This window comes from Anolis sagrei, chromosome X (genome assembly GCF_037176765.1).
Source record: "Anolis sagrei isolate rAnoSag1 chromosome X, rAnoSag1.mat, whole genome shotgun sequence".
Classification (NCBI taxonomy): Eukaryota; Metazoa; Chordata; class Lepidosauria; order Squamata; family Dactyloidae; genus Anolis; species Anolis sagrei.
Window position 1 is genome coordinate 73239378 of NC_090034.1, and position 25689 is coordinate 73265066.

General features: G+C 42.9%; 1 protein-coding gene across 2 annotated transcripts in view; it reads right to left on the bottom strand.

Annotated features, from left to right (window-relative positions):
- The window catches only part of RPS6KA1 (ribosomal protein S6 kinase A1), a 184179-nt gene that overhangs the window by 81781 nt on the left and 76709 nt on the right, over positions 1 to 25689 (bottom strand). The window contains exons 1-2 of one of the 2 annotated variants that reach the window (XM_060784493.2): positions 12280 to 12386; positions 2517 to 2570 (exon numbers count right to left, since the gene is read on the bottom strand). In XM_060784493.2, the coding sequence (XP_060640476.2) occupies positions 2517 to 2570; positions 12280 to 12369 (144 nt within the window). In that variant the 5' untranslated portion in view covers positions 12370 to 12386. Of the gene's footprint in view, positions 1 to 2516; positions 2571 to 12279; positions 12387 to 25689 lie in introns of those variants that run through there. The other variant, XM_060784490.2, reaches the window with a different exon arrangement.

Below are 25689 nucleotides of genomic sequence, written 5' to 3' on the forward strand. Positions count from 1 at the left end.
TGTAGCTCAAAAAGTACAGCAACATGCAAACACAGTTTCCTGCCTTTTCTTGAAGCAAAACACTTGTGGTAAGTAAACTTCACATACTTTGCAGCTTTCGTGGCCCAGTTTCACTTTTGCTGTTCAAAGGCAAACAAAATTTAGAGTGTCTTTTAAATTCTACAGGACATGGTTTATAGCAGGATTTTTTTAAAAATCTCTACAGGACACAAATGGTATTCCTTTCTGTCAGGACAGAGACAATTTCAGTCTCCCAGTAGAGATAGATTATAGTTATCAAAAGGAAGAATGAAAGAGAAAAAGAAACACTACATCATCTGGAAGAATCCAATTACTGCAGTTGTTGTGACCATGGGAACACATAGTACTGCACGTGGGAACAACCTTCTAGAAGAGGTTTAGCGGAAAAGAAGAAAAAGGAGAAAGTGCTTTTTGCAACAGCGTAGTCCTAGATGAGCTGATCCCATAACAATTCACATCAAGTGGGAAAAAATCTCTTTCACATAGGTTTAGGTACATCTATATAAATCAAAATGTAATGTTAGTTTGTGAGATTAACATAACTCAAACAACAGTAGATGAATTGACACCAAATTTGGACATTACACCCCTAACAGACCAACAAGTGACCATCACTCATAAAAAACCCCCAAAAAAGCAGTGGAAAGGACTTAAAAACATAAAAAGCTAAATGACAATATAGCACATGTGCGAAAACGACTCCCCACATGCGCAAGGGAAAAGAAAACGAACAGCCACCCCAGCTCTCCTTTGCCCATTCCTGTGCTACAGCCACATCGGAAGCTTGCATCCCTCGATGGCAGCAGTTGGAAGGAGCGATGAGGAGACCTAAGGGTGACATGAGGGCACCAACCATGGAGCCCTTGCTCTGCAGAGAGCAGGGATGCACCTCTCTCAAGTGCTACCTTCAAGCCCAACTCTTTTCTGGCCTATGTCTACAGGAAAGGAATGAAGAATAGAAAGAAGGAAGGAGAGAAGGAGGGAGGGAAAGAAGGAATGAGGAAAGGAAGAAAGTAAGTAGAGAATGAAAGGAAGGTAGAGAAGGAAGGAGAGAAGGAAAGAAAAAAAGAGAAGGAGGGAAAGAAAGAGAGAGGGAAGGAAGGAGAGAAGGAAAGATGGAGAAAGAGAGAAGGAAGGAAAGAGAGAAGGATGGAACCAGAGAGCAAAGGAAGGAATGAAAGAAAGAGGTAGAGAAGGAAGAAAGGAGAGAAAAGGGAGGGAAAGAAAAAGGGGGAAGGAAGGAAAGAGGGAGGGAAGGAATGAAGAAGAGAAAAAGGGAAGGTATGCCACAGCAACGCGTGGCAGGTACCAGCTAGTAGCTTATAACAGAGATGATGTACACACCTTGTAACAGAGACCTGGGGGCCGGGACCTTTGGGGGGTCGCGAGGGGGGTGTCAGATGGGTCACTAAAGATCATCAGAAAACACAGTATTTTCTTTTGGTCATGGGGGTTCTGTCTGGGAAGTTTGGCACAATTCTATCATTGGTGGGGTTTAAGGGGCTATTTGATTGTAGGTGAACTATAAATCCCAGCAACTACAACTCCCAAGTGTCGGGTCTATTTTCCCCAAACTCCGCCAGGGTTCACACTTGAGCATATTGAGTATTCATGCCAAGTTTGGTCCAGATCCATCATTGTTTGAGTCCAGTGCTCTCTGGATGTAGGTGAACTAACTATAACTCCCAAACTCAAGGTCAATGCCTACCAAACCCTTCCAGTATTTTCTGTTGGTCATGGGAGTTCTTTGTGCCAAGTTTGGTTCAATTCCGTCATTGGTGGAGTTCAGAATGTTTTTTGTAGGTTAACTATAAATCCCAGCAACTAAAAATCCCAAATGACAAAATCAGTCCCCCCCCCCCCCCAATCTTTGCATTATTTGGGTGTATCAGGTATTTGTGCCAAATTTGGTGAATGAAAATACATCCTGTATATCAAATATTTAACCTACGATTCATAACAGTAGCAAAATACAGTTGTGAAGTAGCAACGAACATAATTTTATGGTTGGGGGTCACCACAACATGAGGAACTATATTAAGTGGTCGCAGCATTAGAAAGGTTGAGAACCATTGTTGTATGCTAATTTCTGATGGATGGGAGTCTACCTGGAGGACCTAAAGATTACTAGAGAGGTGTTTTCTCTCTCTCTCTAAAAAAATCCATTTAAAAAATAATAACATTACCCCTATGTTTGTGGGGGTCCTACTACCCTAACTTCCACCTTTTGTTTTAATCTTTGTTCTATGTATTTTAGTGGTATTGTGTTTTATCTGTCTCTGTGTTTAAACTATGTTGTACCCTGCCTCACATGGACATCAAATGGATTATGACACTGATACTTATGAAGGCAATACTAAGACAAAGGCTACATCAATTCAACCGCATCCAGAAATACATTGTCCATCTCTCAGCATGAGTTCAAGACAACATGCAAGGAAGGTGAGAATGTAAAAGGTGAGAGCAGGGGTCCTGCAATGATGTGTCTTTTTTACCTTATCTGCAGCATTCACAGAGTCTTTCTCTATCCAAGCAGTTTCCCGTTTTGCCTGCAGAAGAAACAAAAATGAGTATCAGAACGCCTATGGATATCCAAGCAATACTTCTATAAAGCTTTCACTTAAAGAGCAAATGTCATCTGCAGGGGCTGCAATATTGCTAGTCAGAAGTACAACATACGCCGAATTATCAATTCCCTCGTTTTCAAAATTGGTGGAATTCTGGCACGTTATGCACAATTGGTGATCTTTCAGATTTCCAGTTTTTGAAGTCAAGCTTTCAGTACATACTGACATAACAAAGTGGGGAAGGGGTTCAATTTTTCTCTGCCATTCTCTCTTCTGTTTCAAAAAGGGTTTAAATCAGAGCTTGGAAATTGCGAGTGGATGGGATGGAGGAGAGTAAGTAATTCATCCCCATTCCTCCTTACAAGGTTGTGCCTGAATATACAATTTGCGTAATTACTCTTTACTTCAACATCTTAATAGTAACATTTGAGGAGGAATGCCATCTATGTGGTTTTACTTTTAGAAAGCTAAGAGTACAGTAGAGTCTCGCTTATCCGACCTTTGCTTATCCGACCTTCCATCTCATCCAATGCTCCTATCCGACAACCCCCTTCCCTTCAATATTTTTCCTCAGTTAGAGCACACCCCAAATCTCTCTCCATTCCTAATAAGTGAAAAAGGCAAAACAAGGAGGAGGAGGAGGAGGAGGAGGAGGAAGAGGAGGAGGAGGGAGAAAAAGGGAAAAAGAGGCAGGACCGCAAGTGGAAGTGTCCTTCTTCCTTCCCTCCGTGATTTCCATGCTCCTCTTCTGCATCCGGGTACTTCCTGCTGGGCCCCTCTAGACCTGAGGCGTTGCCTTGCCTTAACTCTTTGAGTCCCTGTTGTTAGTATTCTAGGTGTCTAGCGCCACGTTGGACAGGTAACAGTAGGAGACTCCATATTATCCAACATTTTCGTTTATCCAACATTCTGCCAGTCCGTTTATGTCAAATAAGCGAGACTCTACTGTACTGTTGTTGCAGATGTGTGCCTTCAAGCCATTTCCGACTTATGGCAATCCTATTGCAGGGTTTTTCTAGCAGAATTTGTTTAGAGGGTTTGTCCTTGCCTTCCTCTGAGGCTGGGACTCGCTCAAGGTGGGTTTCCATGGCTGAGTGGGGATTCAAACCCTAGACACCCAGTGTCCTCATCAAACATTTCAATCACTGGCTCTCTGACAGTGCCGCCATTCATTCAAGAGCAGTGCATTGCAGATAGTTTTGCTACTTGGCCCACTCTACTTTCCAAGCTCTGGTTTGAACCCTGGAAACAGAAGGCACTGAGCAACAGTGGATTATACACATTTCATAAGCAAGCTTGCAGAATATGAGTGCTTTTGGGTACCAGTATCCACAGCCTTAGGAAGAGCTAGACTAGAGAGATAAACACAGATCTCTTGAAGAATTCCCCAAAGTTCCTGATAAGAGTTGTGCCGTGGTGGTGCAATGGGTTAAGCCCTTGTACTGCTGAACTGCTGACCTGAAGGTTGGCAGTTTGAATCTGTGGGATGGGGTGAGCTCCCACTGTTAGCCCTAGCTTCTGCTAACCTATGAGACCCCGCTGTTAGCCCTAGTTCCTGCTAACCTAGTCTCACATTTAACCTATCTAAAGGGGGTGGTGCAGCTGGTTAAACCACTGAACTGTTGAACTTGCTGAACAAAAGGTTGGTGGTTAAAATCCGGAGAGTGGGGTAAGCTCTCACTGTCAGCCGTAGCTCCTGCATGTTTGAAAACATGCAAATGTGAGAATTTATTTATTTATCTATCTATCATATCAGAAGTGCACCGAAGGTACAGTTGTAATGTATTTAGAAAACACAAAGTTTAAAAACTTGGTATTATACTAAATGCCCTTTGACCAGTTGGCCACTTGGAGTGCTTCTGGTGTTGCTATAAGAAAGTACTTCATTGTGCATGTAGAAGGGCTCAGGCTGCGTTGTAGTAAATGGTCTGTGGTTTGCTCTTCTTCACACTTACATGGGGCATGAGAGAACATGAGAGAAGCCTCCCTGCAGGATTGCAACACATCTGGGCGTCCCCTGGGCAATGTCTTTGTAGACTGCTGATTCTCTCACACCAGAAGCGACTTGCAACACACAAACAAAATGTGAGCGGATCAATAGGTACTGCCTCTGCAGGAAAGGTAAAAGGTGCTCCATGCTGTTATGCTGGCCATACGACCAGGAGATGTCTACGGACAAAGCTTGGAAATGGAGATTAGCACCTACCCCAGAGATGAGCATCGCCTCCAAGAGCCGGAAATGAAAGGAGAAGCCTTTGCATGTGTATTTGTGTTGTATTTCATTGTAACAAGGCATTGAATGTTTGCCTGTGTTAATTTATATGTTGTAATATGCTCTGTGTTTGCCTGTGTTTATTTATATGTTGTAATGCGCTCCAAGTCCCCTCGGGGACAAGGGCGGAATATAAATAAAGTGTTGTTGTTGTTGTTAGTATAGTTTGACAATCAAATATGCTGCTTGGGAGTGCTGCGGAGTCTCCTTCTTTGGCGAGCACTCACACAGAGAGGCTTATCTCACACTGAAGCTTACTCACACACCTTAGGACGACACACTAGCTTTGGCCCACTGACTCTAACAGGCTTTGGCCTACTCATCTCCTTAGGCCGACACTAGCTTTGGCTCACTAATTCTAACAGGCTTTGGCCTACTCACTCTCCCCAGGCCAACACTAGCTTTGGGTCACTGACTCTAACAGGCTTTGGCCTACTCACTCTCCTCTGGACGACACTAGCTTTGGCTCACTAATCCTAACAGGCTTTGGCCTACTCACTCTCCCCAGGCCAACACTAGCTTTGGGTCACTGACTCTTACAGGCTTCAGCCTACTCACTCTCCCCAGGCCGACACTAACTTTGGCCCACTGACTCTAACAGGCTTTGGCCTACTAACTCTTTCAGTGCTTGACTCACACTTTTGTAATAAAAAATACTCCGTTAATTTTTAATATTTGTGACAGTGCCTTCATGACTCTAGCACTGCAGGTATTTTGAACTTCAACTCCCACTATTCCTAACAGCCTCAGGCCCCTTCCTTTTCCCCCTCAGCCACTTAAGTGGCTGAGGGGGGAAAGGAAAGGGCCTGAGGCTGTTAGAAATGGTGGGAGTTGAAGTCCAAAACACCTGGAGGGCCAAGTTTGCCCATACCTGGGATAGCCCTTGGGTGTCCCTTCCAACTCTATCTACTATCTTGTTTGGAAGCTTTCCCCAATTTCTCCCATGATTTTATCGCTTGCCCAATATTTAGAGCAGATAATATTTAGAGCAGGTAGTGATTTTTCTCTCATAGCTACTGAACCACATCTCTAAAGCCGACCAGAACCCAGGCTTGGACTTTTGGGATACTCCTGCATACAAAAAAAGCACAGCACAAATGGAAGTAGGAGATTTGGCAACACTAACCGGCATCGCTGGGAAAGGAGAAGTGCGCATGGTTCACACATCTCTTATTCTGTCCGCTTATAATTACCAGCAAAGAAACATATAGCCTCCATTTTTGCATATTAATCAAATCCACACCACTGTGGCAGAAGCCTGAAAAATCGGCTGCAACGTGCGTCATGAAAACTGGCTACACCGAGTTCGATGCCAGAAAATGAAAATGCAAAATCCATATCTAGTATCTTTACTAAAGCCTTAATGCATTTGATTGGAATAACAACAGACCATCTCCCTGACCTAAACCCAATCCTTTAGGGCCGGGCTTTAGCACAGCGCGTTAACTGCCAGTTGCAGAAAATCTTGCCAATTGAAAGGCTGACAGTTCAAGTTCGGGTTGGGGTGAGCTCCCAGCCATTAGCCCAACTTCTGCTCACCTAGCAGATCAAAAACAGTAATGTGGGCAGATAAATGGGTACCACTTTAAGCGGGGAGATAATAAAAAACACTCATAAGGACATGCCGGTGATCCGATCGGGAGTTTGTCTATGGACAACAAAAGCTCCTCGGAATCGAAATAGAGCGACAGCACCTCCCCGTTGCTGAAGTCAAGCACAGCCTTCAGATGCCGGAGATGGAAAAGATGGGAAAGCTTTTACCTCTGTTTATGTATTTTCTGTTCTTGTTAATTGTATAATGGCACTGAATGTTTGCCGTATATGTGTTCTGTAATCCGCCCTGAGTCCCCTCGGGGAGATAGGAGTAGAATATAACTAAAGTATATTATTATTATATTGTTTACTCTATCATCCATCAAGCCAATGGGAATTTGGTAAGTCAATGCTTGCATGAGATTGTGATTAATTGGGTCTATGCTAGTTGGGGGAACCAATTTAATTGAAGCCTGATCTCCTCCACCCCCACCCCCCTGTTCACCAGTTTCAAATTTTAGATGATAACTGTTGTATCCCAGAGCAGGAACACCTCTGTCCTTAAACACCACATTAGTACAGTAAAATCATCAAGCAGTTTATTGAAGGATATATATAAGCAAAACAAAAAAAATGATAGAAACAGTGTAGTCTGAAACAGTATATTCCAAATGTAACAGGTAGTCCAGGTACTTCCAAGGTTCAAAGGTAAAAACACAAGATCCAAAGATGCAAAATCCAGACAACAAGACAGCATGGAGATCCAATACACAGAACACAAACTTGGCAAAACTTGAAACATGAAACTAGAAATCCACTTGAAAACAAGGGCAGCCCCACGTAGAGTGCATTGCAGTAATCCAGTCTAGAGGTGACTAAGGCGTGGACCACCTTGGCCAGATTCGCCTTCCCGAGGTACGGTCGCAATTGGCACACGAGTCTTAATTGTGCAAAGGCCCTCCTGGCCACCACCGACGCCTGAGCCTCAAACGTAAGTGAAGAATCCAGGAGGACCCCCAAACTGCGGACCTGCGACTTCAGGGGGAGTGCACGACAAAGCCGTATCTCCAAGGCCCATCCCAGAGAGTCGTCCCAGAAGGATACCGTGATCGATGGTATCGAAAGCCGCTGAGATGTCCAAGAGAACCAACAGGATCACACTCCCCCTGTCCAGCTCCCTGCGGAGATCATCCACCAAGGCGACCAAAGCCGTCTCGGTGCCATGGCCAGGTCTGAAACCAGATTGTGACTGATCCAGATAGTTGATGTCATCCAGGAAGTCCTGGAGCTGAGCAGCGACCACCCGCTCCAACACCTTGCCCAAAAAAGGGAGGTTTGAGATTGGTCTATAGTTATTCAAGACTGTGGAATCAAGGGAAGTCTTTTTCAGGAGTGATCTGACCACAGTAGATCAGAAGGTACCACTTCTGCGGGAAGGTAACGGCACTCCATGCAGTCATGCCAGCCACATGACCCTGGAGGTGTCTACAGACAATGCCGGCTCTTTGAGTCGGACACTAGACTTAATGTCAGGGCAATCCTTTACCTTTACCTTTACTACCAGGACTTGACAAAATAGAAAACCAGTCCATAATCTACTCAGTTGGCACTGGCGGGTGGAGAACAGAAAAGAGAAACCTACAATTCAATTATAGACCTGCCTGTGCTGCCCAGCTCTATTGGCATCCAGATTAGGAATTCCTCCAAAGATTGATTACAAAGTGCTCAGAATACGTTCTTAAAACCTGCCTCCGTTCTGCCGTTCACTCCTAACAAAGATTAATCTTCCAATTAATGCTCTGCATTTGTTTTCCTTCCAACACTCGCATTACCAGGCTTAAACCCCAGTGATGGAACTGCCTGCATTTGCTCTGCAGTTCAAGTTCCTGGCATTGTTATAGATGGCAGCAAATAAGTGTGATCGTTTATAAATAAACAAACGGCCGTTTACAGGTTAAAGGGGTCCACAACTGAAAACAGACTCCGAATTCTACCTCCAAATGATATCAGATGCAACCTCTGATCATAGGGATCTGCGTTCAAATGGCTTCTCTAGCAGTAACCTCCGAAGTAAGCTGTGAGAGAGGTTTCCTCTGGCTGGCTCTACACTGGAGAATTAATGCAGTTTGACATCATTTTAACTCAGGCATGGGCAAACTTAAGCGGCTGAGGGGGGAAAGGAAGGGGCCCGAGGCTGTTAGGAATGGTGGGAGTTGAAGTCCAAAACACTTGGAGGGCCAAAGTTTGCCCATGTCTGCTTTAAGTCAATGTTATGGAATCCTAGGATGTGAAGCTTGGTGATGCACCAGGACTCGAAAAATCAGAAATTGTCTATCTCAAGGAAAGGCACTATAAGAGTGTTGCCTGGTGTGTTCAAATTGCCCACATATTATCTCCTCTGTAAAATACACACTTTTGCTACTAAAAGATGCTGCTTGGCTACATCTTTTAGTCTTCCTGATGGTTTTCAAAACGGGAAGTTCATTTGCATCTAAGTCAAGGAGGAACTAGCTTCTTCAGAAGATTGCTTAAATTACTCCGAGATTGAACAGGAAGACACTATGAAAAAAAGTTTATTTAAAAATTCATGCTGGTTATTGGAAACAGAGGCGGACCAAAGGCTGCCAAACAGTATAGGACACATTGTTGTCAGGTGGCGAGTTGGGGTGATTAGACACATGTTATTGTTTCTGGTACATATTTATTGCTTCTTCAGAAAGAGCAAATGCCCACAGTGTCATATAGACTGGGCCACGGCTGGTATCCACTGGGATGCTCAGGTCTCATTATATGCAATGGTATAGTAAAAGGGTATCCTTTATATCAGCGTTTCTCAATCTGGGAGTTGGGACCCCTGGGGGGGGGGTCGCAAGAGGGTGTCAGAGGGGTCACCAAAGACCATCAGAAACATAGTATTTCTGTTGGTCATGGGGGTTCTGTGTGAACAAATTATATTGTTGGTGGGGTTCAGAATGCTCTTTGATTGTAGGTGAACTATAAATCCCAGCAACTACAACTCCCAAAGATCAAGGATTATTTTCCCCAAACTCCACCAGTGTTCACATGTGAGCATATTGAGTATTCGTGCCAAGTTTGGTCTAGATCCACCATTGTTTCAGTCCACAGTACTTGCTGGATGTAGGTGAACTACAAATCCAAATTCAAAGTCAATGCCTACCAAACTGTTCCAGTATCTTCTGTTGGTCATGCGATTTCTGTTCAATTCCATCGTTGGTGGAATTCAGAAAGTGCTTTGATTGTAGCTTAATAATAAATCCCAGCAACTACAACTCCCAAATGACAAAATCAGTCCATCCCCCCCCCCCCCCCCCCAACTCCACCAGTATTCAGATTTGGGCATATTGGGTATTTGTGCCAAATTTTGTCCAGTGAATGAAAATACATCCTGCATGTCAGATACTTACATTACGATTCATAACAGGAGCAAAATTGCCAATATGAAGTAGCAATGAAAATAATTTTATGGTTGGGGGTCACCACAACATGAGGAATGGTATTAAGGGGTCACAGCATTAGGAAGGTTGAGAATCACTTTCCTAAAGTAAGGGAGAAATATTTAATAATGTTCAAGAGCATTTACAATTCACTCCGCATTGAGCAAATCTGTTTTTTCTTGCATATGGCAACAAAATAGGTGAAGATTCACACCCCCAGGTTTCAGGCAGTCCTTCCTTTCCTGTCCTTTCTAGCTCTTTTTATGCCTCCTACGCAAAGATTCAAATGATGGGGTTTTAGTTTTTTTTTTTTTTAAAGTCTTACAGAAATCCTGTAGTTGAATGCAAGGACAGGAAATAAAGAGAAATAACAGCTCCTCCGTCCTTCATGTTCACGTGGGTCTGTTTAGCCTCCAGAAGAGAAGCTTCAGAGGAGACCTGATCACCATGTTTAAATATTTCAAAGACTATCATAAGGAAGAGGGAGCCATGGGTTCAAATGACAGGGAAGGAGATTCTACCTGATCATCAGAAAGAACTTCCTGACTCCAAGAGCTGTTCAGCAGTGGGACTCTCTGCCTTGGAGTCTAGTGGAAACTCCTTCCTTGGAGGCTTTTAAACAGAAGCTGGATGGCCATCTGTTGGAGATGATTTGTTTGTCCTTTTCCTCCCTGGCAGGGGGTGGTACTAGATCAGTGATTCTCAACCTTCCTAATGCCACGGCCTCTTCATATAGTTTTCATGTTGTGGCGACCCCCAACCATAACATTTTGTTGCTACTTCATAACTGTAATTTTGCTACTGTTATGGATCGTAATGTAAATATCTGATATACAGGATATAATTTCATTCACTAGACCAAATTTGGCACAAATACCTGATATGCTCAAATTTGAATATTGGTGGGATTGGGGGGGGGGGGGATTGATTTTGTCACTTGGGAGATGTAGTTGCTGGGATTTATAGTTAACCTACAAAGAACATTCTGAACTCCACCAATGATGGAATTGAACCAAACTTGGCATACAGAACTTCCATAACCAACAGAAAATACTGGAAGGGTTTAGTGGCCATTGACTTGAGTTTGGGAGTTGTAGTTCACCTACATCCAGAGAGCACTGTGGACTCAAACAATGATGGATCTGGACCAAACTTGGCACGAATCCTCAAGATGCCCAAATGTGAACACTGGTGGAGTTTGGGGAAAATAGACTTGACATTTGGGAGCAACCTGAACCCCACCAATGATAGAATTGGGCCACAGAACCCTCATGACCAACAGAAAATACTGTATTGTCGAAGGCTTTAATGGTCGGAATCACTGGGTTGTTGTAGGTTTATCGGGCTGTATGGCCATGCTCTAGAAGAATTCTCTCCTGATGTTTCGCCTTCATCTGTGGCAAGCATCCTCAGAGGATACCTGTCATGCAGGTATCCTCTGATGCAGGCAAAATTTCAGGAGAGAATGCTTCTAGAACATGGCCATACAGCCCAAAAAAACCCTACAAAACCCCAGAAAATACTGTGTTTTCCGATGGTCTCTGGCGATCCCTCCAATAACCCCTCACAGCCTCCCCAGGGGTCCCAACCCCCAGGTTGTCTCTTCCAACTATGATTCTATGACTCACAGACCAAAGATATGTAGAAGCCAAACAGGTCATTGCCATCCTTAGTGTGAATCAAGGTAAAGGCACGTGGAATTACCGCTGCTTAGAAAACACAGCAGACTCATATTTATGCTCCTTCATAGAATACTCTGGCCTTTTCAAAAGCATGTCCTTGGGGCAACTAAAAACATTTCAATTAACACACTAAAATATGCAGTCATAAATTCAAACACCATCTATTAATGATGGAATTATGGAAACAGCAGCATTAAAAGCCTGGGCAAGCACTGAAAATGGTTTTCACCTTTGCATAGGATAAATAAAGCAATCTGGTCTCCTTACAAATACAAGGAGTGATGGGATTTCAAAGTGCTGCCACTTAAAAAAAGTCCTGAGTTGCAAATAAAACCAGCCATCTGGGACCTTGATGTGGGTCCAAGTTGGAAAAGTTACTTTTCTGGACTTCAGTTCGCAGAATGCCCCAGTCAGCATGGTCAATGCTCATGGTGGATGGGGATTCTGGGCCATGCAGTGAAGGAATGTGTGCATTTTCCTGAGCTCTGCTCAGTCTACAACAGGCATGTGCACACTTGGGCCTGCCGGGTGTTTTGGACCAACTCCCACAATTCCTAACAGCTTCAGGCCCCTTCCTTTTCCCCCTCAGCCTGAGACTGTTAGGAATTTTGGGAGTTGGTCCAAAACACCTGGAGGGCCCAAGTTTGCCCATGCCTGGTCTACACAGCCAGATTCTTGTACTTTCCACATCACATGGGCCCGGTATATGTACAGCAGGGGAGCCCATTGCAAAGGAGCATTGCACTTGCCTTGGTGCGGAAGAGGAGCCGCATCATCATCTCCGCAACTCCTCGGGAGCCGCTCTCACCATTGCCTATCAGCTGCACTCCCCGGTGCATGGACACTGCCGGGAATGCCTCCAGCACTATGTCAATTGGGCATATTCTGGAACTTTCAGCGCAGAGGAAGCGGTGTAATTTCCCCACTGATAAACCACAAAGCACATTTCCAGCACAGAGACACAGCTGATGAATCAGATAGGTAGTGGTGGGGCGTGTGTATGTGTGCGTTTAAAGCACACATGGCTAGAGTTTGAAAACGTTACTTTTTTATTTTTCACAACTCCCAGAATCTTCATGGTGCCTGCAAAATTAGGGGAAATGGGTCCAAAGAGTAAATTTTCCAAAGTCTACTCATGACTTCTGTTAGGTTCCTAAAGTATCTCCATTCAGAAGGCACCCACAAAAGCATTATTTGCAGCCTTATCAATGAAGTGAAGCTTAAGGTTGCATTTTGGTATTAAAAAGAGGAGATCTGCCATATGATGTTTGCAGCATCTCCTTTCTCACTCCTAAGCCTGGGGGCCAGGCTTAGAACAGCAGGTTAAACCGCTGTGCTGCAGAAAAATCCTGCCAATCGGAAGGTCAGCAGTTCGAGCCCCAGTGAGGTGAGCACCCGTCGTTAGCGCCAGCTCAGCTGTCCACCTAACACAGCGTTTTTCAACCTGGGGGGTTGGGACCGCTGGGGGGGGGGTTCTTGAGGGGGTTTCAGAGGGGTCACAAAAGACCATCAGAAAACGCAGTATTTTCTGTTGGTCATGGGAGTTCTGTGTGAGAAGTTCCTAGAGAAGGCTGGTGTTGTGCTGTCGCGCGCTGGGCCTATGACAATGTCTGTTTACAGGACGTGCTTTCTATATGCCCAACGGGACGCCGGGGTGCCTCAGCTAAAGGGTCCCATAGGTTTCCCAACACAAAGTTCTGTAGAGGCTCAAACTAGGTTCAACAAAGTTCTTTATTAAGGCTTATATCTTTGAACAAATGAATTAAATGCTTTATAATCTTGAAAAACTGGTAGCTTTCTCAATCTGCTGACAAGGGACAGGCAACTGCTTGATAAACTGTTCCTTTCCTGTATTGTCGAAGGCTTTCATGGCTGGAATCACCAGGTTCTTGTGGGTTTTTTCGGGCTATAGGGCCATGTTCTAGAGGCATTTCTCCTGACGTTTCGCCTGCATCTTCCTTTCTGTTGAAATTGTCCATGAAAATGAACAAAATCTGGCTACCAGTATTTAAAAACTCTAAAATTATAACAGCAAAACAGCAGAGAGGAAACAACCAGGCACATCTTAACACCTCTCAACAGAAGATTTTCCCAGGCTCAGCCAGGCCTTCAAATGCTAATGAAGGTGGTCAGTTGAAACATTCACACCTAGCTCCAGCAGGGAAGAGCTCTTTGCCCCACCCCAGCCATTCCACAGATATATAAACCCATTGTCCTAATTCCAACAGACCTCACTACCTCTGAGGATGCTTGCCATAGATGCAGGCGAAACGTCAGGAGAAATGCCTCTAGAACATGGCCCTATAGCCCGAAAAAACCCACAAGAACCTAGTGTTCCTTTCCTCTTTAGGGAAACCTTCTGACCCCTTCTTGGGCAATCTTTCTTTACCCTGCTGGCGTGAGGCCCCAACTCCAAGCTGCATTATGGATAACCCGAGTGGTCCCTTACCAGGCAATGGTTGCTGTAGATCTGCCAAGCTGGTGTCCTGTAGATTTGCCCCATGAAGGTTGTGGAACCATTCCTTTATTTTCCAGCAAAGCTGGCTGTATTCCCCCTGCAAATCTGTGGAACTGTAACTTTACTCTCCAGCAAAGCTGTAGAGGTTTTCCTTTTTCCCCAGCAAAAGCTGTAGAGGTTCTCCTTTTTCCCCAGCAAAAGCTGTAAGAACTTTCCTATTTTCCCCAGTAAAGCTATGGAACTGTAACTTTACTCCCCAGCAAAAGCTGTAAGAAGTGAAGCTTTTTACAGGTGGGACAGAGAAAAGCCCACACGTCCTGCTGTAAGGCTCCAAACTGTGGGACTGAACTAAAAGTCCCCTTTTCCCTCCAAAACTGTGGAAAGGGGCAGATCTAAAGGCTCTAACGATGATTGATAGGTTGTTGGCCCTATGATTGCAACCTGGGGAAAGCTACCCAATTGCAAAATGCAAGGCCCAAATGGATTCACGCAAACTAACAGTGCAAGAAGAAGAAACTCAAATCTCCCGGCACAGCCGTGCCAGCACAGGTGTCCATCTTGCTATCGAGGGGTAGGTATGTTTTGTTTTGAGGGAAATACATTTCATAATGTACCATGTTGTTTCTATTACTTGTTTTGTTTTTAATGGACATGCTTTAACTGTTGGAAATAGCAACCTTCCAAGCCTCCACTAACTGTTTGTAAAATGTGCATAATTGTTAACCTATATTGTATGTACATTTTGGTTTGTTGATTTGACTATACCTCTTTGGTGTGAGAAGGGCTTCAGACACAGGACTCCATTTTGTATACAGTTTGCTTTTAAACCTCAATGGAAATGGAGGCAGTTTGTCTCCTTTCAGACTTCAGTGGGTACAGTTATATAGTTTGGACTACATCTATATGCTTAAAGACATTGGACTATGGACTAGTATGCTGAGTATATACAAGAAGTGTATTAATAAGCCTGAGATGCTATTTTTAAAGAAGACTACTTTGTTTTTGTGTCTTGAGTGCATATTTTAACTAAGAAGTTTCAAGGGAGCGTACATCTTTCGGGCAACTGCAAATTTCATCTTCTGCTAACCCAATATATTTTTGTTGTGGCATGTCTTTATCCTTGGCAGTTTAAAGACATGGTTCTTCAGTTTAACAGCTGAGTTACCTGTGTGCCATTACATGTATGCTTGTGAATATCACTTTGTTCAAAGAGTTGATTTCAAATAAGGTCATGCTTTTCTTGACTAGTGGTTTTCAAAAGGTGGTTTCCGCATGTATGTAGAGATTCCCATTTGCCAAAAGGGCATGACATCATTTTTACCTTTTCAATAAGGTTACAACAACAGAAAACAGCTTATATGTGCAAATGTGCCACCAAACAAAGCCATCAAAACAAATGGAACGTTTTCAAGTTGACCTATCTCCTTGCACCCTTCCACACTACACAATTATAGATAACAGCATCATGATTTCACTTTAAGTGCCATAGCAACAGACTATGGAAAACTGGGATTTGCAGTTTAGGCAGAGGCATTTGAAATTCCCAGTCAAGGAGCTCTAGTTCCTTACCAAACTACAATCCTCAGGATTTTAAAGGATATTGCTATGACAACTAAAGTGAAATCATAGTGCTGTAAATATGAAGCCTGAAAAAGGCCCTGATCAAACCAACAGCACTTGAAACACATTTGGGTGCAAATCTGCTCATGATGACTTTGGAAATGAAGTTAGAACAATGACTCAGCCTGGTTTTGAGAAGCCAGTGCTTTTGTATCACATTCTTTGGAAGAGACGCAAAGTATAAATCCAAGAAATAAACAACCTTCAAATAAGCCCGCACTAAAAAAGAATTGGCTTGAACCCACAGTGGATTAGAGTCATGATGGCTTTACTGTATGTTAGGGATGCTGCCAAAATGTATCCCATTCCCTTTTTTCCAAGCTTGGGCACAATGGCATTTGTGCTTCTATGGCAGCTGATAGGTTAATAGCCCTGGGCACCTTTGGAGCGCCCTGATTTTCCCAACAGAGCACTCCAGGAGTGAGAAAACGGGCCGTTGTTGTATATCAAGATCATATATATCCTGTAGATTAGGTGGCAAAAGTCATATTGGTTACAACTAGCGTGAAATTTCATAAACAAGAAGCCACTAGTAGGGTGAAGCCACTCCAAAACAGCAGCTGTCACTATGCTATGCGCTAGACTTCTGGCCTTGCTCCAACGAACACATGCTAAAAATGTTCTCATGCACCCCTTCCCTCTATCTCCACTTTGGCCTCATTGTGGTAGGAACTTGAAGGAGTACCTTCTCTCATACCATCCCGCCTACACTCTAAAGGGAATTCGCAGAGGACATCCTGTGGGATAACAAAGGAGAAGGCCATTTTCTACTGCGATGAACGGATGAAAGAATGCCCTTCTTGTGAAGGCTCATCTGATGCCAGCATACCTCCTGCTTGTTGCCAGGAAATCATGCATTTAATTCTTCTGGGCATTTGTAAACACAGAAAACTGCCTTACACCAAGCCAAACCATTATTCCGTATAGTTCAGCATGTTCTAGAACATGAGTAGCACCTGTGGCACTTCCAGAATGATGCACGTGTCCCTCACCATAGCATAGCCAGGGCTGCACTTCTTTCTGCCTCTACATGTCTGATGAAACTTCTCCCATACTCTAGGGCAGGGGTCCTCAAACTTTTTAAGCAGAGGGCCAGGTCACAGTCCCTCAAACCGTTGGAAGGCCAGATTATAATTTGAAAAACACACACACACACACACACACACACACACACAAATGAATTCCTATGCACACTACACATATCTTATTTGTAATGCAAAAAAACAAAAAAAAATAAAATAAAAAAAACCAAACCCCACTTACAATAATTTTAATTACAATAATTAAAATGAAGAACAATTTAAACAAATATAAACTTATTAGTATTTCAATGGGAAATGTGGGCTTGCTTTTGGCTGATGAGATAGGATTGTTGTTGATTTTGTTGTTGTCTGCTTTCAAATCGTTTCAGACTTAGGCCGGGTAAAAGATGTTGGAGGGCCGTATCTAGCCCTCGGGCCTTAGTTTGAGGACCCCTGCTCTAGGGAAGGGACTAGGAACTACTGATGTAAAATGTGTCTGAGTCAACAATTTGTGCATGTGTGTGCACATGCAAACCAACCAAAACCACTGGGATCAGTTTGGTTCAACTGCCATATCCTGCTGTTCTCTGCAGAGCCATTTTTGGAGCTCACCATATTGCAAGTCCAAATCCTCCACCTAGAATACTCACACGCATCAGCATGCGTAGAACATGCTAAATGGGAATTCTGACCACTAAAACATGAAGAATGTGATGCCATAAGGAAATATTTGAAACCAAGCTGCAGGTGACCAAGAAGGGTTTTTTTTTTATGTTCTCAATCAATTTTTCTCAACCTTCCTAACGCCATGATCCCTTAACCTGACTTCCAGGTTCAGTTTGTCATGTTGTGGAGACCCCCAACCACAACATTATTTTTGTTGCTACTTCACAACTGTAATTTTGCTAATGTCATGGATCGTAATGTAAATGTCTGATATGCAGGATGTATTTTCATTCATTGGACCAAACTTGGCACAAAGATCTGATACGCCCAAATTTGAATAGTGGTGGGGTTGGGGGGTTGATTTTTGTCATTTGGGAGTTGTGGTTACTGGGATTTATACTTAACCTACTATCAGTTCTGAACTCCACCAACGATGGAATTGAACCAAACTTGGCACACAGAACTCCCATGACCAACAGAAAATACTGGAAGGGTTTGGTGAGCACTGACCTTGAGTTTTGGAGTTATAGTTTACCTACACCTAGAGAGCACTGTGGACTCAAACAATGATGGATATGGACCAAACTTGCCACGAATACTCAATATGCCCAAATGTGAACACTGGTGTCATTTGGGGAAAAAAGACCTTGACGTTTGGGAGTTGTAGTTGCTGGGATTTAAAGTTCACCTGCCATCAAAGAGCATTCTGAACTCCACCAATGTTGGAATTGAACCAATTTTGGCACACAGAATTCGCACGACCAACAAAAAATACTGGAAGGGTTTGGTGGGCATTGATCTTGAGTTTTGGAGTGTTAGTTCACATGCAGAGAACAGGAGGAGGGCTTTTGGTGGGAGGATTCGCTGTCTGTTTCCAAAAAGGAAGAGAAGTATAAGTGGAGAGATCTTCAACCTTTTCTGCCAAAGGGGTTCCTAAGACCCCTTTGGTGATCCCTCTGAACCCCCCCCCCCATGACCCCCCAGGGGTTCCAACCATTATTCTAAATGAAGGAGCAAGACATGTGCTGGCTCTCTTGGTTGCGATATCAATAGCAGAACAACAACAAAAGAGGTAGAGCAAGGATAGAGCCATGTTATGCCAGATATTATCTTCCCTTAGCCCATGGAGATAGCCAGGACAATGCAGTCTTAAATAACTTCCAACTTTCCTAGGCCGAAAGAAGTTTGGGTTCAAAACAGATTTAACTGGCCTGACCTGCCAACTCACCCCTCTTGCTGCCCCTTACACTTAATTGTTTACCTACAAGTGTTTCAGGTGTTTATGGAGATAGTTCCATGCATGGCAGTGCTCTGTTTTAAATTGCCAAATGATTGAGTGTGTTTATGTACAATAAGCACATTCGGGATGGTGCAAGCCAGTGAGCGGTTTGGAAACATTTCAACCTTTTGTAAACACACTCCATATTGCAACTCGCCAGGGTTCTTTAGCAGTTTGGGAGAAAGCTGGCAGAAAATGTGTAAAGAGCACGCACCAGATTTTGCCACTTTGGTTGGGCTTCACTAGAATTATTGATGAATGAACATATCCCGTCAGATAATGTTTTACATCTGTGTGTTTTAAAAAAGGGTTTGCTGAGATAAAACAAGCTATATTTCAGGGAATTTGGCTATAGTTAATTAACCAACACTCCCATTGCTAAACTTTTGAGAAGCCTCAGAAATATCCAGACGAGAGTTTCTAAATAAATGATCTCAGGAGATGGGTGCATCTGCATAACAAGGGTATTGGACACAGATTAAAGCAGAGTTTTCCAAACATTTCATGATGGTGACACACCTTTTGAGACATGCATCATTTCGTGACACAGTAATTCAGTTTTATAGCAAACTGGAAGCTTGGAAAGCTCTGTTGGTTGCAATATCGAAAGCTCTGGCTTGGGGAATAGATAGATTCATTACCAGTAGGTACTTTAAAAACATAATGTGAATGGAAGTGAATTGCATTAGGACTGGAGTGTGTGGGAACAAGGAGCCTAAATCAGGATGCTTAGAAAAATCAAGTGGTAACATATATTTCCTTTGGGGCAATTAAAATGGCAGTCACAAAAGCACCCATTGGCAACTTTTGTTAGACTTTTAAGTCTGGCCTTTGTACCTGGATGAAAGATTGCCAACGAATCTCAGGAATTAGCAATACTATCTCTGAACATTCTTTGCCTAAGAAAGTCCTATGAAAGGCATGGGGCTGCCATAAGTCAAGAGGTGACTTGAAGGCGTGCACCCACAACCACAAACATTCGTATCAAAAGCATATTTCACAACTGTTTTTTGCAGAAGTGAAAGTGCTACTATTAACTGCTTGTTAAAAAAAATGAAGGCACAGAAACAACAGGGTTTAGAATTGAGCTGCATGGAGGATTTCATCACAAGTAGCCAACAAAATGCACACACACATACAACCTCATCCAATTTCTAGATACTTGTTGAAGCTGTGTCACTGTTTAGATGACTCCTTCTTGTGGAAAAATTCCTTAGGCTTGTTTGGTTGAGCAGGTGGTACCTATATTACCCTTAAGACAGCACAGTTTTGGGAACACAGGATCCTCCAGTTGGGTTTTGCATTTCTAAACAGAACCATCAACTCTTTAAGGTCAGAAGTGGTCCAACTCTTCACTGCCTGAAACAAAACATAAAGTGCCACCTCCTCAACATGTCAAGATGCTTATTACCTAGAAGGATGTTTCTCAACTATCCTAACGCTGCGACCTTTAATACAGTTCTTTATGTTGTGGTGACCTCCAACCATAAAATTATTTCCATTCCCACTTCATAACTGTAATTTTGCTGGTGTTGTGAATTGTAATGTAAATATCCGATATGCAGGATGTATTTTCATTCACTGGACCAAATTTGGCACAAATATCCAATACGCTCAAATCTGAATACTGGTGGGGTTGGGCGGGGGGATTGATTTTGTCATTTGGGATTTGTAGTTGCTGGGATTTATAGTTAACCTACAATCAATGAGCATTCTGAACTCCACCAATGATGGAATTGAACCAAACTTGGCACACAGGACTCCCATGACGAACAGAAAATAGTGGAAGGGTTTGCTGAGTTTTGGAGTCATAGTTCAGCTACATCCAGAGAGCACTGTGGAATCAAACAATGATGGATCTGGATCAAACGTGGCATGAATAGTCAATATGATCAAATGTGAACACTGGTGGAGCTGGGGAAAATAGACCTTGACATTTGTGAGTTGTAATTGCTGGATTTATAGTTCACCTATAATCAAAGAGAATTCTGAACCCCACCAATGAGAGAATTGGGCCAAACTTCCCACACACAACCCCCATGCCCTCAAGGGACTCAATGGCGCAGGCCTCCCTCCAGACTCACACGGTCTCCCTTGCTCGCACTTGCACATCACACTGCCAAGCGCTAAGCACACCTGCTCTCCCCTCCCTACTTGGAGTCTCAGAAGCAGCCCTTCTGAAAGGCCAGTCAATCACAGCAGGAGAGCTTTTGACAAGAGGATTTGCCGTCTGTTTCCAAAAAGTAAGAGAAGGACTGGCAGAGAGCTCTTCAGCCTTCTCTGCCAAAAGGGTTCCTAAGATCATCAGAAATATGTGTTTTCTGATGGTCTTTGGCAACCCTTCTGAAACCTTCTCATGACCCCCTCAGGGGTCCTGACCTCCAGGTTCAGAAACGCTGGGCTAAATTATGTTGGTGCCTGAGGCAGAAAATCTGACAAAATCTCTCTTTTTCTTGTCCACAAAATGCACTAATACTAGATGGCTACTTTGCTGACTAATGGTAGAGCTCACCCTAGCTAAAGATAGTGTTCATTGCCACTATAGACTTCTCTGCCATGTGATAAGGAGAAACTTGAGAAAGCTCCTTGCAGTGGTCTGTGGGTTGTGCAAAATGTGCTGTGAAACTAGGATTCAACTGATTAAAATGCCCGTGTGGTATGTACTTTCTCAAATACTATGACCAGCCCTACATATTCACAGATTCTGTATCCATGGGTGCAACCAACCACAGCTTGACATTTTTTCAGAAAAATAAATTTGCCATGTACCATGCATATACCCTCACACCATTTCACAGGTCCTCAGGTTCAGTCTGGCACTTGCTTGATTGGTTCTTCACTTAATCTAAGATATATAATTTCATCATACCATACAATGGGTCATGTGTATCCATGGATTTTGGTATCCTGGAACCAAACAACAATGGATACAGAGGGCCTACTATAACTAATAATTTTACACTAATTAGAACTGGGAAGAATTAAGTTTTGGGATTGCATCTGTCAAAATCCCCCAAACAACATGGACAGCAGTAATGCTTACCCAGGGAATGGTAGGACTTATTACATATATGATGGACAAATGTTTCCAAGCTCTCATAATAATAAAGAGATTTGTGTGTGAACACCAAAGCTCTAACACCACAAGTCTGATAAGAGAGACAAGATGGGCAAAGAATTTTTTTCAAATGTAACAAATAAACATCTAAGATGTCTGGTCACTCTTCTCTGCTTCATCATCACCTCATGGGTGGGCAAATGTGATGCTTCACATATGGCAGTTTCCTTCAACTGAAGCCTATCTCGCCAATGGTCACGATCTGTCCACCTTGCTCTAAATCAGTGTTTCTCAACATTCCTCAAGTCAATCCTGACACCAACAAAAAACCTTCCTAATGCTGTGACCCTTTAATACAGTTACTCATGTTGTGGTGAACCCCAACCATAACATTATTTTTGTTGCTATTTCATAACTATCATTTTGCTACTGTTATGAATTGTAGTGTAAATATCTGATATGCAGGATGTATTTTCATTCAGTGGACCAAATTTGGCACAAATACCCAATATGCCCAAATACTGCTGGGGTAGGGGGGATTTGTTTTGTCATTTGGGACTTGCAGTTCCTGGGATTTATAATTAACCTACAATCAAAGAGCATTCTTAACTCCACCAACGATGGAATTGAACCAAACGTGGCACACAGAACTCCCATGATCAACACAAAATACTGGAAGGGGTTGGTGGGCATTAACCTAGAGCTTTGGAGTTACAATTCACTTACATCCAGAAAGCACTGTGGTCTCAAACAATGATGGATCTGGACCAAATGTGAACGCCGGTGGAGTTTGGGGAAAACAGACTTTCACATTTGGGAGTTGTAGGTGTTGGGATTTATAGTTCACCCACAATCAAAGAGCATCCTGATTCCACCAATGATAGAATTGTGCCAAACTTCCCACAAAGAACCCCTATGACCTGGGGTCTCGACCTCCAGGTTGAGAAATGCTGCTCTAAATGAATCCAGAAACAGTTGTAGATTGTTCTGCACAGAGTCTGCACAGGTTCCCCAATGAACAAATGTTATTTATATCTCTGTCTCTCATTACATAGAAGATAAAAGTTGTCACAGGAAGGAAACTCTGTTCTAGAAGGTGTGAAGTCCAAGAGACTACAAATAGACATTGCCAGTTGTTAAATACCCAAAATTGGCAATGACAAATTCATGTAAAAAAGGGGAAGAGGTTGGTGACCAATCAGAGGTCAGAAGCAGCAGGACTGGAGGAAACCGGGCAAGGTCCAAAGGAAGTAGAGTGGTTCTCTTGTCCCCATCCCTTGGACTGAAAGACAACTGGAAGAACATACAAGACCACCGCACAAACAAGACAAACAATCAATAAATATAACAGTGATAGAAATTGAAAGATTTAAACAGAAAATGGAAAGAGTTAAATAGAATGGCATATGAAATATGAAAAATAACATGAAACATAGCCAAAGGGAACATTATGCTCCAAAATACCAAAAATTCTATATAAATGAATGGTGTAGCTATATTAAAACCTATGATGTCAAAAGCATGGATCCAAAATAAATGTTGCAAATAGTATATTTGTCTTGTTTATGCGATCGTCTTGAATGTCCTTGGCATGTGTAGCAGAGATTCTGCCCTTTTGTTGCAGCATTTTCAATGCAAACACATTCTAATGGACTTCTTCAATGCCTCATGGCAGGATGTATGAGAAAATCTGAAGTGGGGCATTTTATTTAAAGCCCATTTGCACAATAGACTTTCTGAGTCACTGTGAGATAATACAGGGACAATCTAAAAGTTGGGTACTGAGAGACTGCTTTGCAGTAGTTTCCAACTCAAAATTGTTTTAGCAACTGCAACATCAAAAATGTCTTCTCCCTACTTATAGTAAAGCAGGGGTCCTCAAACTTTTTAAACAGAGGTCCAGGCCACAGTCTCTCAAACTGTTGGAGGGCCGGATTATAATTTGAAAAAAAAAATGAATGAATTCCTATGCACACTGCAAATATCTTATTTGTAGTGCAAAAAACCACTTAAAACAATATAATAATTAAAATGAAGAACAATTTTAACAAATATATTAGTATTTCAATGGGAAGTGTGGGCCTGCTTTTGGCTGATGAGATAGGATTGTTGTTGTTTTTGTTGTTGTGTGCTTTCAAGTCGTTTCACACTTAGTTTGACCCTGAGTGAGGGCTGGGTAAATGACCTTGGAGGGCCGTATCTGGCCCACGGGCCTTTGTTTGAGGACCCCTGTAGTAGAGTCTCACTTATCCGACATAAACAAGCCAGCAGAATAATGTCAGATAAACAAAAATGTCAGATAATACGGAGTCTCCTACTGTTACCCGCATTGCATGTGTAGGACTCTCAATGCCTAACAATCATTGGCTTTCTCCCCATCAGTCACTAGTTCTGCACTTAACCAATTAATTCACATTATCATCAACTATTGTGGCAGTTTGATAGAGTGTATTCTATCCTATAAAAAGCAGGATGTTCATCCATATGGTGTTTCTCTAAAAGAGCAAGTGAATTGTGTGTGTGTATGTATACCAGTGATGGACAAGACATTCTTTCCAATTGGTTTTGGATCAGAAATTCACATCGCCGAGAAACACAGCACAACTTCTAGTATGAAGCCTGTTTACAACACAATCAAGGCAAGCTTGATTTTGGTTGAAAAATGCATACATTTAGGAAATGAATACAAACATTTCTTCCTCAGTGAGAGAAAAAAGCACATGGAAATACACATGCATTTTCAACCCAAAATGCAGCCTAGGATCCAACTATGTTGCATAGTTTTTTTGGTCTTGCTCTGCAGCATCTTTATTTGTCAACTATTTTTAGACATGATTTATAACTTTGGTGAACTGCAAAGAGAATTCTACTTCAGACTAATTCAACCAGAGAAGTCAGCCATACTTCCAACAGACCTTACAACCTCTGTGGATGCCTACCACAGGTGTGGGCGAAATGTCAGGAAAGATGTGAAACATGGTCGTACAGCATGGAAAATTACCAAGGCAACCCACCATACAATGCATTTCAGTGCGGTATAGCTGCATTATACACTTCTACATTGACCATATAGTCCAGTATAGAAGCAGACAAAGATCTCCCCTTCTCATTGTATACCTGTTGAGCATCTCCTCTCCCCCCCTTTCTGCTATGTAATGGATCACAATCTATAATCCAAAACACTTTTGGTCCCAGGCATTACAGATGAAGGATACTAAGCCTGTATGCGCAGAGCTTTCCTTCAGCATCACTTACCAAATGGGCTAGTTCTGTTCCTGTCAGTTTTCTTCATGGTCCAGCTTTCACATCCATGCGTGGAAATTGGTAGAGTATGGGTTTACCCAAATACAGGGTTAGTCAAAATGCATAGGCCAATAAGCCATTCAATTGAATGGCTTATTGGCCTATGCATTTTGACTAACCCTGTAATTCAAAGTGCTGGTGTTAAACCTATAAATCCCTAAACGACTCCGGCCAGTTTACCTGTCGGAACGGATTCTCCCCTATGAACCATCAAGATTGTTAAGATCTTCTGGAGGGGCCCTGCTCTCGGTCCCACCATCTTCGCAAGCGCGTCTGGTGGGGACGAGGGACAGGGCCTTCTCGGTGGTGGCCCCTCGGCTCTGGAACTCTCTCCCACTGGAGATTAAAACTGCCCCTTCTCTCCTGACTTTTAGAAAACAGGTGAAAACCTGGCTCTGGAAGCTGGCATTTGACGAGTGAGTCAATAACTCGCGACTACATGGACGGATAGTGATGAACTACGATTTTACTTTGACGACTTGGCCAATGTAATTATATGACTGTATTTTAGTATTTTAATGTTTTAGTGTATTATGGGAAGTGATGTTTTTAAATGATTGTCTGTGTTATTGTTGTTGTGAACAGGCCTGAGTCCCTCTGTGGAGGTGAGAAGACCGGTATATAAAAGTTCTAAATAAATAAATAAAATCCTGCTCATTGTGAACTGCCAGTTAGGAATGCAAGGAACAGCCCTGTACCAGGACAAACCGTTTTGTTGATGTGATTTGAGTCATCTCTGTCTAGTTCTGGGCA